The sequence below is a fragment of the Fundulus heteroclitus genome, chromosome 14 (genome assembly GCF_011125445.2).
Source record: "Fundulus heteroclitus isolate FHET01 chromosome 14, MU-UCD_Fhet_4.1, whole genome shotgun sequence".
NCBI lineage: Eukaryota > Metazoa > Chordata > Actinopteri > Cyprinodontiformes > Fundulidae > Fundulus > Fundulus heteroclitus.
The window spans coordinates 16,661,588-16,679,823 of record NC_046374.1 but is presented as its reverse complement, the minus strand read 5'-3'; the positions used below and the strand labels follow the sequence as shown (position 1 = coordinate 16,679,823).

At 42.9% G+C, this 18,236-nt stretch overlaps 2 protein-coding genes across 2 annotated transcripts in view; one reads left to right on the top strand and one right to left on the bottom strand.

The window, feature by feature from the left end:
* Positions 1–1,718: 1,718 nt before the first annotated feature.
* zgc:194312 (G-protein coupled receptor) lies at positions 1,719–7,736 on the bottom strand. The gene is made up of 2 exons (XM_012874701.3): positions 6,642–7,736; positions 1,719–2,840 (listed from the first exon to the last, which is right to left on the bottom strand). Exons 1-2 carry the CDS (start codon positions 7,574–7,576, stop codon positions 2,720–2,722), a joined length of 1,056 nt encoding a protein of 351 aa, XP_012730155.1. The 5' UTR covers positions 7,577–7,736; the 3' UTR covers positions 1,719–2,719.
* Positions 7,737–17,445: 9,709 nt separating this feature from the next.
* Positions 17,446–18,236, top strand: part of LOC105923998 (cornifelin homolog B) — a 20,223-nt gene continuing 19,432 nt past the window's right edge. The window contains exon 1 of the mRNA XM_036146427.1: positions 17,446–17,588. The gene's annotated coding sequence lies outside the window, so the exon portion shown is untranslated. The remainder of the gene's footprint in view (positions 17,589–18,236) is intronic.

Below are 18,236 nucleotides of genomic sequence, written 5' to 3'. Positions count from 1 at the left end.
CACTAAGCAGGTGCGATTATTTTTAGCAGGAGTGAAACTGCGGAGCAAACGATACAATCATCCGTTGCCTCAGCTTTAACAGCGCCTTCTACCCAATCTAGGCTGTAATCTTCCAGTTTGCACCGTTTCTGCAATCGTTGGGTTATTTAGACTTTTGGCTACGATTGTTTGTTTTTGTAGACTGGGGGGGTGGTTACAACTGGAAAAGGATTACTTTTATCCTAAAATGAACTTACGGATCACGTCCTGACTCATAAGATGCAAGGACATAAAGCCAAGAATCTGTTGTTTTCTTGTTGTGTTCATTGAGTACGATCTCCTGTACGGATGAGGTTGGCTACGACAGGATGTGCACCTTGTCAGTCTTCTATCTGCAGCCATGTCATAAAACGGATATATTTTACAATTACATGACAAAATTTGAATTGTGCCGTTCCGATTTGACTGACATATCGTTACGTCTTTGTAAGAAAGCGCAGAGACCGTTTTAACCGGTTGAAAGGGAAGAGAGATCCAGGAATAGAAGAGTTGACGTGGACTTTAGTTTTTTCATTTGTTGGGCTTCTCCCTGGTCTACAAGGAGCAGAGAGAAAACTCCCAGGATTATTAAGGAGGTCCAGTTATCAAAGCCTAAGATAGTGCAGTCTTCCCAGAGGGACTCGTCTCTCCGGTCTATGGTAAGGTCTCATCTCCATCAGCGTCAGTCGGTGGGTTCTCGACTCAAAGTTATCTGTGTGGGGGGGTCATCAGTCTCTGCTGCACGTTTCACTGAACCAGTCTGTTTCCAGTCAACCAAGCTTTCACACGGTGTGTTGCTACCTCTGCCACCCTGTAAGGCTCCTACCACCTAGGAGAAGAAAACGATTTAGCTAGTTCACCTTCCTTAAAAGCCAGTTTCCCACTTCCGCTGTTGAGGTGTTGTGACCTTCCTCCTCGGTGAGGATCTCTCTGACCTGTAGAGAAACACTCCTTGTTATATTGTTAGTTGGTTCACAACATGCCTCCTTTAGATTTAAAGAGACGGCACCAAAACAAGTTGCTCTCAGGAGCACCTCAGACCAAAGCATTGCAGCTCCAACACAACTGAATAAATTGCATTTAAAAGCAGAATATGGCCCCTTTAAATACAAAAGATATCTTGTACATATGTTGAGTTCTTATTATTTACTTAATATCGGTGTAATGATATACTAAAGCTCTTTAATTGTTAGCTAGATTCAACCTATTCAGATTTAATCAGGCCACTCCTAAACCACCTTTTAACCATTCAGGGTGCTTTGGATCATTTGTTCTGCTGCCTTTGAGCTTAAGGTCCCAAACTGATGGCTGGATATTCTCCTTTGGCATATTCTGGTAGAGGTCAGGATTTCATTAAGGTTTTGTCAATTACAAGTCATCCATGTCCTGCCAAAGCAAAGCAGCTCTAGACTATCACTGCCTACATAATGTTTAGGTATAAAAAAAAGTAGCTTAGTAAATTTGATCCACAGAAACAACCCAGTGCCGGGTTGGAAATGAACTTATCATTTGAGAACTGCCCTTTTTGTATTCACTCCTATCGAAATTTCTAAAATCATCTCAAACATTTTAAAGGTCAACCAAAAATAAAGGAGTGTTTGTGCATGGCACGGTGTTTTTAGAGCTAAGAAGAAACACGATGGCAAAATTAACACATTACACTAAAAATGCAATGTTTTTTTAAATATTTTTAATTTTTCTGGTTTCAGAATTTTAGAAAAAAAACAACAACTGGCCTTTTCAGGAAATAATTCACATTTTAAAATATTCTGTAGCTTATTGCCTTAAAAAAGGGAGGATGGTCGTTTTTAAATAAATAAATCGTAGGTTGAACAACGGTCTGACGAACATACAGGAAGGGGAGCATCAATGTGGGGTTTTGACATTTGTTTTTCACCGCTTTAAAAGAAGAGCTGTCACAAAGTAACTTCATTTCCCCCCAAAAAAAACTAGAACTTGAGGGGGAAAAAACATAACAGAGAAATGGTTCCTAAATTAGCATGCTGTCTTGAAATACGTGCATGATCAAGGAGAATGATCTCTTGAGGGGAAGGACGTTCTCAGCACAAAGCAACGGCTGTATAAAGACGCTTGCTCAATCTATTTTCCTCATCTTTCTTTTTGCCCCTTCATTAAAAGGCACTTGGTGCTTCAGTTTAGGCAATTCTGCTTTTCCAATTCTGTATAAAACACAGGAGTGGTATAAAAATATGGCGTTTAAAAAATATTGTAGATAAGGTTTTCAAAGTTAAAACTGTACAAATAAGTTAAAGTAGTTTTTACACAAAAAATAAACTTTTTTTTGTAACAAACACACGTGCTATGTTGCAATGTGCCCACAAAGGCGAAACCAGAAGTCCCTCCTCTGAGAAATTTGTTCGAATAGATCCTCCGTGTCGGTCAGCGTAATCTCAGGAGGTCAGAATCAGACGGACCGGGTCGTGGTTGGTTGCCCTGAACTGTCCCAGGGGTTCTGCAGTCGGAGAACTGTTCCACCTGGCCTCAGAGGAGGCACCGGACTAAAGAAAAGACAAACAGATGACGCCTTTCTGTGGTCCTCCATATGCAGCTGCACGTCCTGGTTTAAACGCTCTCATGAAGGATGGATCAAAAGTGTTCCTGAGTTCCTTACAGCGCAGGATAAAAAGTACCTGCTGGGAACCAAAGTTTGTCCAGTCAAACCCTGACACCAAGCAGCCAATCAGGCTTCGTCTGTAACTCCTTCACATGAAGGTGAGTCCGGGAGCGGTCCGGTCTCTTCCTCCCTGTCCTCTTGTGGGATTTCCAGGGAGATGATGGTCTGAGCAGTTAGCGTCCGCTCCCTTAGGGAGAAAACGATAGAAAGAAAAAACAAGCAATGAGCTCATGTGCCTCCTTTTAAAATCTGCTTAGCACACTTCTAAGGATGTCATACAGAGGTAGTAGTTATAGCTTTATTTATTTTTGATGCGGTTCATTCCTGCATCGTCACTCTTCTTTAGAGAATCAACAACTCATCTTTGGAGCAGCTGTAAAAAAAACCAAAAAGCCTCCCTCAGCCCTGTCACCATCTACTCATCTGCTTGGGTTGAATGCTGCATGAAACCAGAACCTTTATTTAAACAGTTCATGTGACTCGATGGTGTTTACTTTAAAATGGGGAAACATCCTGCGTGACATTTCCCTACTGGATCAGCGGTTCAATGCCAAAGGCAACTTCAGCCTCCAGGGAACCCTGGAGCCAACCGGGTCCTTCTTTTCCCCATTTTTTAATTAACTTTTGCTCATTTTAATGCTAACGGCATTAGATTTTCACAAAAGGTTTATGGTTGCTCATCACGTCAGTCTAACAGCTGTCTGCAGACTGAACACGGCATTCTCAGCCTACATGAGCCCCTACCCACATATTTTGGACAAAATATAATTTTGCCATTACATAGGCAGAAAGCTGTGACTCCTTTTTGCATTTTTCAGAGTTTTCTCAATAGTCAGCTGTGAAATAAACTTAACATTCGAAATTAAATCCCACTGTTATGCATTATTGCATAGAATTTAAATTAGTTACTGGAACACATAATAGCCTGCAATACCTACACACACCTCAAACGCTCTACTCTGCAACATCTTTTATTGATACAATAGATGGCATAAAAGTGTAATATTTCACAAAATGAATAACAATACATAGTTTTAATTAAGTAAAGCTTTGACAGTGGAAAAGAAAATTATACGATTTGTGTAGTGCTCTTTCGACAAGGACCCGTCTGAGTCCTAGGTGTGTGTTTTACAGAAGTGGGACTAAGTTGTCTAAATATAAAGTAATAATAAAGAGATTCACTAATGCTTAAATTGTTAAGAATAAAGTCAGCTATGTCTCTGAATGACCGTAAAATCAGTCTTTGGATAGGCTCAGGGACACTTTTGCTGATTACTATAACTGAACACAGTGCTTTGCTGCTTCCAGAAATGAAACGTAGAACTTTACCCAGCCAAGATTGAAACACCCCCCCCCCCCCCCCCCTCTCAAAAATGAGACAAGTTGCTATTTTTTAGGTCTCAGACTATTGAGGAGGGGAAAGCTTTTCCTGCAATATGTCTATTCAGCCATGGAAATTCTTCTACAAAATGATGGACAATACACATTTCATGGCTGAAAGGACAGGAACCATGCAGTCTGTCATAAGTGTTGAGTTAAGTTAAGTGTTGAGTTAAGTGTTACACACTTATTAGAAACACTGAACCCCGAATTAAGCACCCCGAAGACCACCGATAGACGAGTGGATGATTTGATTTACAAGAAGCCGACGTATCTCGAACGAGCACAAGAGGAAAGGAGAGGTGACGTGCCGTGTGAAGCAACAGCGTTGCAGGCGGTTGCATCAGCGACTGATGGTCAATCAGAACCACGAGGGAAGCCCGGCACACACAGAGATTTCCTCAAACAGCACAGAAATTAGTCAACGTGCGTGTTGTGCCGCAGGTTAGGTGGCAATATTGTGTAGGTGGCTGTTATGCTTGGCGTGCCCTTCAGTTCAAGCATTTAAATAGAAGGAATTCAAAACAATTGTCATTTCAAGTCAAGTTTGCAACACAAACAGGTCCGTCCTTTACAGAAACGTCGAATCAAAACAATCCAATCATTCAGTTGCTCGCGGTCCCATTCGATCCTAGTTAGGATACAGTTTCTTCAAGTTCAGTTTGTTGCAGGTAAAGGGAAAAAGGTTTATATCTAAGGAGTCATTAAGTGTGCAGGAATCCCTCATCTTAAGCATGCATGTGGCGACAGTGGAAAGGAAGAACTTGTTTTTAACAGGGAGAAACATCCAGCAGATCCCCGTTCAGTGTGAGCAGCCATCTGCCACGGCCAACCTGGGATTTGAGAAAACGCGGTCCAGGGCGTCATCCGAGTACTTCCAAGTACTCGTCATCTTCCGAGTACTTCAGAGTACTCGGAAGATGACGAGTACTCATACTCGTCATCTTCCGCTAATCGGGGACCAGTTCACGGGGCCAGCAAATTTAGGAGGGATGCACAGACCTTCTTCTCCCCAGACACCTCCTCCAGCTCCTCTGGGTGAAGCCTGAGACATTCACAGGCTACACGAGAAATACAGTCTTTTCAGTGTGTTCTGGGCCGCCCCCGCGCCTCCCCCTGGTGGGCCATGCCAGGAAAACCTCCCAAAGGAGGCATCCAGGGGGCTATTGGAACAAACGCCTGAGCCTCCTCAGCTAACTCCTTTTTTTTTTTTTTTTTTTTGCAGCACTAGTGGCTCATTTTTACAAAGTAGGCTGACAGGAAAGGGGTTTCCAGAGAAAAGGGAGGACATGCAGGACAAGCTGACTCCTCTTGATTTGAAGGAGCAGTGGCTCTACTCCTAGTCCCTCCCGGATGATTGAGCTCCTGACCCTATCGCTAAGGGAGTGCCCTGCCGGCCACGTGAAGGAAGCTAATTTAAGCCGCTTGTATTCAGTAGAATTTAGTGTACAGTATGTTTCCGACAATAAAAATACCAAAATGAAGTGTCAGAATCTGCACACACCTTTTTGATAGCTTTCTTACTCCATATGTGTCGGGCATTTTCCATTCCAGGTGGATAAACATGTCTGTGGGGTGAGCTTTGCTCTGTTTCAAACGTCTATGTGTCTGTTTGCCTTAAACACCTTGACCAGCCCACCTTACAGAAAATGCCAGAGCCGCACACCACCCTCAAGCCCAGAAGCCCACTAACACTTACACAAGTCAGCCGCGGGTGTCAACCGGACCCGCCTAAGGTGTTTCATCCCACGGCGGATAAATTAAGAAACGACAAAACGAAAGCATGAAAGAACGCAACACAGGAAGTTGAAAACTCTTGCAGCTGAATTTGAAGTTTGAGCACTGACGGTAACTGCTTCGCTTTCCAATCAGAGGAACCGATTTCCTCACACTGCAAATGATCCCTTGCAGACGAAAGAATTAATGCAACGTAGTTTTTATTTTTTACCCCAACGCAAAATACGAAACGATAAGACTCGCAAAATATTGCTTTGCCTTGTTTTCCCAGAACATACCATCTTTTTTTTTTAATATGGGATTAAGCTAAATAAGCTTTCTGTACTTTATTACAATCAAAATTTAGAATAATTTTTTTCTTACCATTACAAATGTAACACATAACCTCGTCAGATAGGCCAGTGTTTGGTGAAATTCTTCAGGATGCTATTTATCATCCATTTTCTGGAGAACATTTACCAAATAAAGCGAATGATTATATTTAAATAAAAAAGGTTTACACCTTGACGTCCCTTGTGTCTTATAACGTCACAGATTCAGAATCAGCAGAAGCGCCTAAAGAAGGTTTTGGTAGAGGTGGCCAGATGGAGGGGTTCTCTGATAAGCTTTGGGTGGCGCAATCCAAGCCAAAAACTAAACTAAACAAAGTTATAAATAAATAATATCAAATAAATAAATAAATAACCAGCACTTCAGGCGCACAACAGAAAAAAGGACATAAATATAAGTTAATTACTGAATTAAGTAAGGCTTCCACAATAGTGGCCCCCACTCTGGCCATCCCATTTTGAAAACTTTCCAGACGCGCCCCTGCATGACTCCAAAGAGGGGAGAAACATGTCGCAGGTGGGCTCCCATCAGCGCTACATACCTTCTGATGGACGGCGCATGGGACCAGGTGGCTCTCACAGTCCGGCCGAGCACAGCCTTCAGGTACCGGGAGCAGCAGGGGAACCGACGGTTCAGCTGCTCCAGAAGTTCCTCTTTGCGCAGGCCGTAAACAATGGGCGCCACGCACTGCGCCACGCTGAAGAAGGCAAAGACGACGACGGCGGACAGCTCCTTGGTCTCCCCGCTGATGAGGCGGTGATTTAACATCACGGTCAGCCCGAAGCTGGTGAAGCTGGGCAGGAGGTACGCGGCCAGCTGGGTGCCGTGCAGGGCTATGGTCCTGCACCCGGCCCGGTTGCGCCGGTTCAGCACCCCGAGCCTGCGTCCCTCCACCAGGATCCGCACGTAGCTGTAGAGGATGAGCAGCGAGCACACCCCGATGAACAGCACCTTCTGAACCTTGCCCTGCTTCAGCTGGTCCCGGTCGCACCCCCCCTCCGGGTGCTCGGCCTTGGCGCCCGGCTTCAGCAGCAGGCTGAGGGGGATGACCAGGGCTAGCAGCCAGGTGAGCACGCCCAGCAGCCAGGGCCAGTACGCCGCCGTGCAGGCGGAGGCGTAGCGCAGCGGGTGGCACACGGCCACGAAGCGGTCCAGGGCCATGACCGTCAGCGTCAGCAGGATGTTGGAGGCGCTGCTGATCATGACGGTGATCATGACCAGGCACGCCGAGCGGCTCGGCCGCGCGTCCAGGTGGATCTGGTAGTAGAAGACGCTGCTCACGCCGAAGTGGACCAGAGCGGACGCCAGCAGCTGGAAGACCAGCACGAAGCGCGCATGGCTGCGCAGCCGCTCCTCCCGGACGATGGTCCAGTTGATGATGAGGTTGAAGAAGAGAAGCACCGAGAAGGAGACGATGGAGACGTAGAAGCGCACGCAAGGGTAGTCCTGGTGTACCGCCGTGGTGTTGTTAGACATTATTTCTCAGCTGGGGGTTTGGACAGGTTGGAGAGAGGCTGGTGATGGGAAGGGAACCGCTGCTCCGCCACATGGTCCTCTCCGTGCGCTGCCTCGCTGAAGACTGACTCAGGCTTCCGCTGCGCGCTCCCCCTGTCACTTCTTTTTCTTTTTTTTTTTTGTTACGCAGACCTTTGTCACGTTTCTGTTTTTTCTTTTCTTTCTTCCCCCAAAAGTCTCACTGAAACGGGTTCTGGCTGTCATGCAACACAAACATCCAGGTATTGCTCTAAGGTCCAACTAATTCTAACTTTTATACCAAGAGAAGACATTAAAGTTATAAGAAAAAACTAAACACTCCCGTTTTCGGTTTGTGCTCTCACGAACGAGTTTCACATGTAATCTTGAATCAGTGCAGAATAATTCAGTCCAGGAGAGACTGATCAATCCATTCCTCGTTGGTTTTGACGTGGGAAACACAGTTCAACACCCTGGGAGCCCCGCAAGTCATCTATCAGCTGCACCTTGCTTGTTGTCCAGTTGCTGATGTTTAGCACTGGAGGAAAACATGTCTGCAAGCTGCTGCTCCTTAGAATCCTTAGTTGGTTGGACCCCAAAAGGGGTTTCCAGTGTTTATTCTCACCATTTAAATAAGACTGATTTTAGATTCAACTTATGTTGTGTTGCGCAAAGCTTGGTCTATAACAAAGTAGTTTATTACAAATTTTCTCCATTAATAAAAACACAAAAGTTGCCTTTTTTGGAATGATCCATCCATCATCCCTACACACTTAGGGTCCCAGGGGTGAGGTGGTTGGTGAAAATGTCCTGCAGTCACGCACACAGTCGCACCTAAGGGCGATTCAGAGAGACCAACTAACCTGACAGTGACATTTTTAGACGGTGGGAGGAAGCCGGAGTACCTGGAGAGAACCAGTGCATGCACAGGGAGAAAATCTAAATTCCATGCAGTAAGATGTGAATCCAGGTCCCCAGAACCATGATTCTGTTAGGCAAAGGTGCTGCCAACATGTCCCACTGTGCAACCTTGACTGGGAAAATCACGACACGCTGACAGGTTTTAAACCTTAATTTCGGGTTCTCTAAAACACAGTTTTGATCTGTGAAACTAATTTTTGAATGGAAAACGAAAGCATAAAATAAAAGTTTTAATCTAAAATACTGTCAAAATAAAAAGGGAGAACGAGTAGAAGAAATAATAATAAATATTTTTGCAAAACTTGTTTTACATCCCTGGACAGAAGGCGCTCCGAGCAGAGAGCCGTATCAAATGATAACAAATCCCCAAATGAAGCCTATAATAAAATTAAACAGGATAAGAAAACAAAACTAATACCTGTTGCTTATATCAGAAGTACAATAGTTTCTTTAAGACCTTTGAGTGTCTAGTCTGATCTTTTTGTGCACCTTAAACAAACATTTTGACTTTCTAGCAGCGCTCAACATGAACTTTGATTAACTTTCTGTAGATATAAATCTGTAAAGAAGAGAATGGCAGGTTGTTGCTGAAAATGTGGTGTGTGTGTGTGTGTGTGTGTGTGTGTGTGTGTGTGTGTGTGTGTATTCCTTGCTTACTTCAAATTCAGAAATGTCAGTAAATATCCTTTTTAAACTATATGACTTGCATTAAACGTGTTGTGCATCCTTTAGATAGCTTCTCAGAGCAGTTTGCTAGACTTTTGGCCCATTCCTCCACAACTGCTGTGAACCCATTCAGCTCAGACCACACATTTTCTACAGGACTGTCCAAAGCAAGTTTCTCCCTGGGGACAAAGAAACTTGGATTTTCTGACTGATTTATTGACAAATGTAGAGAAAAAAACAGTTATATGTCTTTTTACATATATGAAAATATATATTTAAAAGTCAGAACTTGACATTAACAGACCCTACTTTCTTCTTTATTTATATTTTGTTGCCTCATCACTTAAAACCCAGCTTTCTGTTTAAACTCAACCCAGATGTTCTGACATGTTTCTTGAGATTTTATCCAGACTCAAATAGCCACCATCAATGGTCTTTTTAAAAGCGAACCAGAAGTCTCACCTGCTTCACTTCCCTGAACATTCATCTTCTTTGAACAGCGCAGGAAATGCATTTGCATCTGAATTTTACCGCATCTATTCAAACAACCATCGAGCAAACATGTTGTATCAAATTACTTTGGTCAGCTGATGTTTTGATTTGGTGATTTCATTTTCTGTCTTATGGTTAAAATCGTAAAATCTACAAATTCTCGCAGAAATCGGTACAATTTCAAAATCGTTAAAAGAAGAGAAAAGCATCATAGTGTGTCTCCTGATCACAGAGTCATAATATGCAGATGATGCAGTTCTAGTTGTGATCTCACTTTCTGATTTTGTGTTTTGGTTATGAATCAGTGGTTCTGAAATGACAGCTTAAAATAATCCCAAAACGATTTTTACACGTTTTATGAACAGGATGCTTCAGAAGCTCAGTTACACTCACGGTCAATCTTATTTCACTGTAACTCTGACACATAAATCACTTGTTAATGAGGTGTTTTTTTTTCCCCCTTCTTGAAAAGCTTCGCGTCGCCATGCAGCATCAGTACCGTGTCTGCAGGTATTCTGCTGCCCCCTGCTGGTAGCTTTAACCTCTGCACAGCTCAGCAGAGCTGCAGTTTATTCATGTCACTTTATTTGTGGAGCACTTATTTAAACATAATCAACTATACTGCCAAAAGTATTCAATCCCCTGCTTTGACTCGCATATGAACTTTAGTGGTATATCATTTTTATTCCATAGGGTCCAATATGACGGTCCACCCTTTGCAGAAATAAGAGCGTCAACTCTTATTGTCCAGGACCTTGTCCCACAAGGTCCTGGAGTGTGCTTATGGGTATTGTAGCTCTCGTCGTGACAAACATGGATCGGTTTCTCTTTATCTGGCATTTATTTTGTCTCTTGCCCCATGCTGTTCAACATGCCACTCCATTTACTCCATCATACATCAGAGCTCTGATTACCCAGTATGTTCCTAACAGAGCACTTTGCTCTCAGACTGCAGGTCTGCTGGTGGTTCCTAAAGTCTCTAAAAGTAGAATGGGAGGCAGATCCTTTAGCTATCAGGCTCCTCTCCTGTGGAACCAACTCCCAGATTTGGTCTGTGAGGCAGACACCCTGTCTACTTTTAAGACTAATCTTAAAACTTTCCTTTTTAACAAAGTTTATAGTTAGAGTGGCTCATGTTACCCTGAGCTATCTCTATAGTTGTGCTGCTATAGGCTTAGGTTGCTGGAGGACATCAGGGGCTATTTTTCTCACTCTACTGATTTCTACTGTTCTTCAGTTTTGCATTGCTTGTTGTTATTTCAGCTTTTAACTTTTTGTTCCCTGTAATTTATTTCCTTCATAATAGGTACACCTGGTCTGGCGTTCTGTTAACTGTGACATCATCCAGAGAAGACAGATCACCCGCTACTACCATCTAATGTAGAACAGATTACTAGATCAATGTGTGCTTCTGTGCTTTTTTGTCTCTCTTGTTGTGTCTCTGCTCTGTCTTCTGTAACCCCCAGTCGGTCGAGGCAGATGACCGTTCATACTGAGCCCGGTTCTGCTGGAGGTTTTTCCTTTCGGTTAATGGGGAGTTTTTCTCTCCACTGTCGCTTCATGCTTGCTCAGTATGAGGGATTGTTGCAATGCCATGGACAATGCAGACGACTCTTCCTGTGGCTCTACGCTTCCCCAGGAGTGAATGCTGCTTGTCGGGACTTTGAAGCAATCAACTGGTTCCCTTATATAGGACATTTTTGACCAATCTGTATAATATGATTGAATTTGACTTTGTAAAGTGCCTTGAGATGACATGTTTCATGAATTGGCGCTGTATAAATAAAATATAATTGAATTTACTCTTTTTATGACTTTCATGTTGTGAGAACTGTACATATACAAATATATGTCAGCTCAAACAAAGACTGTACATAAAGTAAACAAAAGCAAAATCTTGCGCTGCGCAAGTGTGAACACAATGCATCACTAAAACAAGTAATAATACCTGATTAGCCGCCTGGGTCATGCTTTGCAGTCTAGCTTCACAGTGCAGCATCATTTCATTCTACCATAGCAGTACACAGGTACTAACATTGGTTCTTGGCCGAAACATAACAGCGCCAATAAGAACACACTTATAAACACTATATGAAATTAACGCGTGTTTTATCTTATAACACACATGTGAATTTACTCATTTCAAGTTCTTATCTAAACCATTTAACAATATAAATGATGAATTATTAATTTTAACATGAATTCAGCAGCACTTACAGGTATCTTTAACCATTCCTTCAGAAGCGCGTTTGTGAGATCAGACACTGATGTTGGACGAGAAGACCTATATCCTCTCAGAGAGTTCCTATCTTAGCCTAAAAAACTCCTGCCAAGGAGTCTTACTGTCATGTTTTACTGCCGGTGAACCCCATATTCAGCCGGACACTGAATGAGCAGAAGACCAGAACAGGCAGCGTATGCCAGGAAACCAGCAGAACGGCTGGAACTCACGGGGTAACAGGCAGAACTGCGGCACGCAGACACAGGCGACTCAACAGAAGAGTCCAGCTGGTTGATCATAAAATATCCGGCAGCGAAGGGCGAGAAATGGTGAAGAGAGTGAGACGTTCTGGCAGGGCTGAGTGGGCAGAGGCAGGAATAAGTAGGTTTAGCTGAGTAACTAACTAGTGGCAACAGGTGGTGGTGAACTATCAGGGTGGTGGCTGGAGGGAGACAGAGCTGATTGGATAGTGGCTGGTGACTGAGAGGTGACAGGCTAAAATGAGAAAAGTCCACAAAAGTGCAAAGGCAAAAATAAACAAAAACCCAAATCATGACACTTAGCTTGAGAGTGAGTCAGATGTGACACAGATGCTGTCCTTGTGCTCAAAGGAGAAAAGTGACCCGATTAGACTGGACTAAGAAATGCGTGACCTGATGATGAAACGTAACAAAATTAAATAAGTGTCACACATCATCAGAATGCTTGAACACACTGTAGCGACTATCAACCTTATTTTTAATCGGTTCTAAAAGTTGCAGATCCCTGTGCACTATGCGCTTCAGCACCCGCTCCATCAGTTCATGTGGTCGACCACTTCGTGGCTCAATTATCTGTCATGTCAGCCTAGACCTTCCACTTTGTTATAACACCACTGACAGCTGACTGGGACATATAAAGGAGTTTTTTAAATATCAAACACTAATAGACAATAATCTTTTATTCATCTCTGAAACCATAATCTCAAATCTTATAGTATTCTCATCCTCAACAAAACGAATTTACACATTTTTGATCTATATAAGTGTTTAAATTCAAGCACTGATGGGAGGCCCCTTATGGTTTGGGGGCCCTAAATTAAATTGTGGATTAGTTCGCTTATGCCTTGGGCATTTGCTGTCATAGTTCAGTCCTAATAACAAGTAATGTAAGTTTGGGTTTTGGTTTTAAAAAAAATACACAAAACTGAATTCTGCCTGGCTCATTGGAGACGCGTCACAGAGCACAACAACTCAGCTGGCGGCGGCTTTATTTGTAGATTGAAGCTGTATATATCATAATAATATATGATTTTTTTTTTATTGGGGACATTAAATATTTTAAAACAAAAATGTAGTCCTGTACATTAGCCATCAGGGGGTTGGTTAGCATCAGTTTTATTTGTAAAGACAGCGAGATCGTTGATGTGTAATTACCCCCGTAACCTCATGAGGGCGCCATTGTAGCAAATGTCCTGTCCTTGCGTCGCGATCACGGCCACGCACCTGACCAGACTCTTTGAAGTTTGTATCTAATGGACCCTTTATGCTGGAGGTGGACTATTTAGAGGAATTTATCTACTTGTTCAAGGCAGAACCAGAAAAAAAACACACGATTTTGCAGTTTATCTAAGAAGTCATCTTCTATATGTGTTGAACAAAAAAAAACATGTCACTCCACTGCTCCTTATAGAACAGGAGTCAAGGTCTGTAAATGATGTTTAAATTCACTCTACATTTAAAATTATCCAAAGCGTCTGAGAGAAAAGGTGAACATCTGTAACACCACTTTAGAGTTACCTCTTTTAAAATCTGGCCCCTTCCACTGGGAGGAGAATCCGGATGTATGTATGTATGTATGTATGTATGTATGTATGTATGTATGTATGTATGTATGTATGTATGTATGTATGGATGGATGGATGGATGGATGGATGGATGGATGGATGGATGGACAAAAATGAAGCCAAATGGAAACCTTGGCAACCCGCCATGCTCCCTGCTCCACAGTCACCGTGCCAGGTCCAGATTAGCGAGAGGCGTTGCTTATAGATGTCTAGCGTTTACCTCATTACTAGCCTGTCTAGCCAGACTGACTTAGAGCGTATTCATGGTGTATCGATCTGATAAGAAGCTGGTAGAGCCTGATGTCAAAGGCGGGTCTAACGGGGTCAGCGTCAACAGGTTACAACCAATCAGATTACTACTGATGTGATGTAAAAAACTCCCAGCAACGCACTCTGCTCTTGTAATTTGTAGTCTGCGAAACATGTCATGCCGTTGTGCAAACTCTGCAGTGAATGTTTTTTGCTGCTTTTGTCTAAAAGAATATCTGAGGATGCATAGTGTATTCATGTGTACTTTCTTGATTTTCCAAGGCACCAAGCAACAGAAATCTCCATATGTATCTTGTCTGCTATGGTTACAGAGAATTGCAGCTGCACTATGGGTAATTCTGGCGCTGAGAGTGACGCATCGTAAAATGTTGCCTCCTGCGCTGTGATTGGTCCGGTCTGTTTTAGACCTGAGAATATGGAGCCTTACCAGACTGACTTATGCCTCGTGTAGATGTTCCCTTGCTGACTTGTAGTTGCCTAGAGACTCTGCTGGTGGTGCAGCTCACTTGAGATACTAAAACAACAAAACTAAAAGTACCAGGGGCTGGGATGAAAAATAAAAACAACTGGAGGTCATGACTTCAACACAAACTACAAGCGCCTGGGGGTCTGGAGGTACAGGACTCTGGCAGCTGCCAAGTCAAAGTCGGCCATAGGGATTTTGGCACAGCTCAGCCTGATCAACGGAGAGGAGGGTGCGGGACTTTTTATTCTATTCTGGCAAGAGAAGACCCTCTCCACATTGCTGATGAGCCCATTCAGACAGCACGTCATCAGCTTGTACACCTCTATCGACCTTTTGTAAATAAATAAAGAACCATGGAAAATTGTGACCTCCGTTTGATATTTGATACGGATTCAATGAATTTTCGTAAACATTGTCAAAGTTTCAAGCTTACCTGTGAGCTTTTTCCCACGAATAAAGTTGCCTGTAGGGACATTAGATATTATTCCATCAATAACAGCGCCCACTCGCGCTGCGTCACATGAACAATAGCCGATGAAATGCCACTCTCGCGATTTGTGAGATGTGAGTTTAGCACAAGATTGCACGAGACTTGAAGGGAAGATTCAAGATGGCGGCTCAGTGAAGGCCGGGTGGGCGAATTTTGAACATTGAGCAAAGTTTCCGGGGAAAAACTAGGGGGTACCTTTTCGGAATAATTTTAGTACAGGGCTTAGGATGTACCCTCGTACGCACTGCCACCTAAAAACCTGCTCGCAGGTGTCGTGTCACTCAGGCTTCACTTTAATCGGCAAAATCGCTCGTTTTGCATCGCTACAAATGCCTCTGTGGCCTCATTTAGCGTCACTTTGCAACACGTAGCTCACGTGTGGCACCGGTGCATAGGGATATCATGTAACTCTTTAGCTCAGCCTGCCACCTTCGCGCTCAGTGTGAACGCACCTTTAGGATGTTCAGTGATTGCAGTGAATGGATGAATGAGCATCTCTGTGTAAATATGACCGAGCTTTCAACAAAGGACCCAACTGGAACAAATGAGGAACGTTTACCTGTAGAAGAGAGCAGGGAGGAAGATAGAGGTTAGTGGAGCTCTGCTGAACTGGTGAGGCCTGCAGGGACAGCTCCCTCTGCTGGACAGAGGAGGCCCTGACAACATCTATTGATCTGGGGACACAGAATACTGCATCCAATCTACAGGACTGTCTCAGAAAATTAGAATATTGTGATAAAGTTCTTTATTTTCTGTAATGCAATTAAAAAACATGAAATCTCATACATTCTGGATTCATTACAAATCAACTGAAATATCGCAAGCCTTTTATTGTTTTAATATCGCTGATTATGGCGTACAGCTGAAGAAAACTCAAAAATCTTATCTCAAAATATTAGAATATTGTGAAAAAGTATACTAGTAGGCTATTCAACTAATCACTTGAATCGTCTATTAACTCGAAACACTGCAGGGTTTCCTGAGCCTTGAAAAACACTCAGCTTGGTTCAGTAAACTAAATCACAAGTATGGTAGTGGTTAAGAGACGACATAAGATTCTCACAGTAACTGGTGTACTGACCATGGCATTACTGTCCTTGATTGTCCTGCCAATTCCCCTGACCTGAACCCCATAGAGAATTTGTGGGGTATTGTGAAGAAGAAGCTGAAAGACACCAGACCCAACAATGCAAATGAGCTAAAGGCCGCTATTGAAGCATCCTGGGCATCCATAACACCTCAGCAATGCCACAGGCTGATTGCCTCCATGCCACGCCGCATTGATGCAGTAATCTGTGCAAAAGGATTCCCAACCAAGTACTGAGTGCATTAATGGACATTTTCAAATGTTTGATTTTGTTTTGCTGTTATAATTTTTTTTTTACTTGGTCTGAGGAAATATTCTAATATTTTGAGATAGGATTTTTGAGGTTTCTTAAGCTGTACGCCATAATCAGCGATATTAAAACGATAAAAGGCTTGCGATATTTCAGTTGATTTGTAATGAATCCAGAATGTATGACATTTCATGTTTTTTTAATTGCATTACAGAAAATAAAGAACTTAACTAATATTCTAATTTTCTGAGACAGTCCTGTATGTTTTGTGTATGCTTTAATTGATAGCAGAATTGCACCGATTCATTATCCATTTTATTGGTGACTGTTACAGAAGTCTGTGACAGACTGGGGACCTGTCCAGGGTCTCGCCCATTGAAATGCTGCAGGCACCATCACTCCTTGTGACCCCATGAGGGATAAAGCGAGTAAGAAAATGCATGGATGGATGGATGGATGGATGGATGGATGGATTGCGAAGTCAGGGTTGTGTGTGTGTGCGTGTGTCTGTGTGTGTTGGTAAATGTAGAACAAATGATCCTTCATAGCACCCTCAGTAAAATGCTCAGCCCCCCTTAGCACCTCCAGAAAAAAAAAATATCTGGAGCCGCTAATTAATTACCCCCCCCCCCCCCCCTTTACAAAATAGCAATAATTAGAAAAATAATCCAGATAATTCAGGTGGGTAGCCTATAATATGCATAAGGTGGATGAATGAAAAAGCGGAGGTTTTTGCTTCAGTTCCGCTTTTCTTCTTGTGAACTACGGCAGCAAGACAGAATTTCTGCAGATGTGCGACAATCAGAGCAAATATTAGTTCCGTCTGACCTGCGGGGAACGACCACAAAGCAGTTATTCTATAAGGAAAACGGTCTCTCGGTAGGTCCGTGGAAACAGTCACGTACCCACGGCACCACAAGAACCCACTAACGGGGGCGATAAAGCGAACTAAAACATCGCTGCTTCCACTGAGTTGGATGAAAACGAGGCGGAGATGGCTGTGCGCGCCTCGTGCCCAATGCGCGCTCCGGACGCAGTGCGTACAAAGTACAAACTCCATCGGAGGTTACTACTTTAGAGTAAAAAAATTTTTGATTATCGTTAACTTTTTTGTCTCTCACTTCAGAAGTAAACCATTTACTGACGTTATTTAGTTTTTTTTTTTTTTTTTTTAAAACGTGTGATGGGAGCCAAAATGAAGCCCCCTCCTCGTTCCTTGCTCCAGATGCCCGCCTCTCTACCTATTTTCAGAGAAGTGAAAGTTAAGCCTCTACATCTTTTCACTCAGCCGTCCACGCCGCGTTTCTATCCTCTCTGCTTTAAAAAGGTAAGAAAATGATGTGTAACACAGAGCAACAGCTGTAAACTGCACCGTAGCACATTATTAAGGAGTTTTTTTCTGCTCAGAGCGACATCTTTTCACCTTACTTCTACTTTCAGACACTTTTTTTATGCGACCTTACCGCAGAATAAAATCAAATGTAACAGTTGAAGAAAAATATGAAACGTGTTCCTTCTTGTAAAGGGTAACTCAAATGTCTAATTTTAAATTTCACCAGGCACATGGTTTGCTTGTTGCGGATGTTTTAAATCAGTTATTCGCAGTGCTGAGGCGCCATTTCCTCTCTGGGATTTATCTGTTTCAGCTCATTAAGAAGATGAGAACCGGCTCTGAGCTAAATCCGGATGCATTTGCCTCTCTGTCGCTTGCAAACCTGAACAAACGCGCATCAAAATGTTCTCAGGCTATATTTGGAAAACTTTGAACCTGGCAATAAGCCACATGTTACCTATTCTATCTGTGGACCCACGTGTTGCTGTTAGAGGTGTTGCTTTTCACGCTTTTCACACACAAGTCAAGAGCTTGCACACATTTTAGATATTTGTTTAATATCCAACTGTTAATTGAGTAACTAATCACTGTTTTCATAGGTTGTTTAAGTCGCCACACCCAGGCTTGACTAATAACTTAAAG

Coding starts and splice junctions, on each gene's coding strand:
- zgc:194312 (XM_012874701.3), bottom strand. CDS start 7,576: ATGTCTAACAACACCACGGCGGTACACCAGGACTACCCTTGCGTGCGC. Junction 2,841..6,641: donor CATGCGCCGTCCATCAGAAG/GTATGTAGCGCT, acceptor TTTCTCCCTAAG/GGAGCGGACGCTAACTGCTC.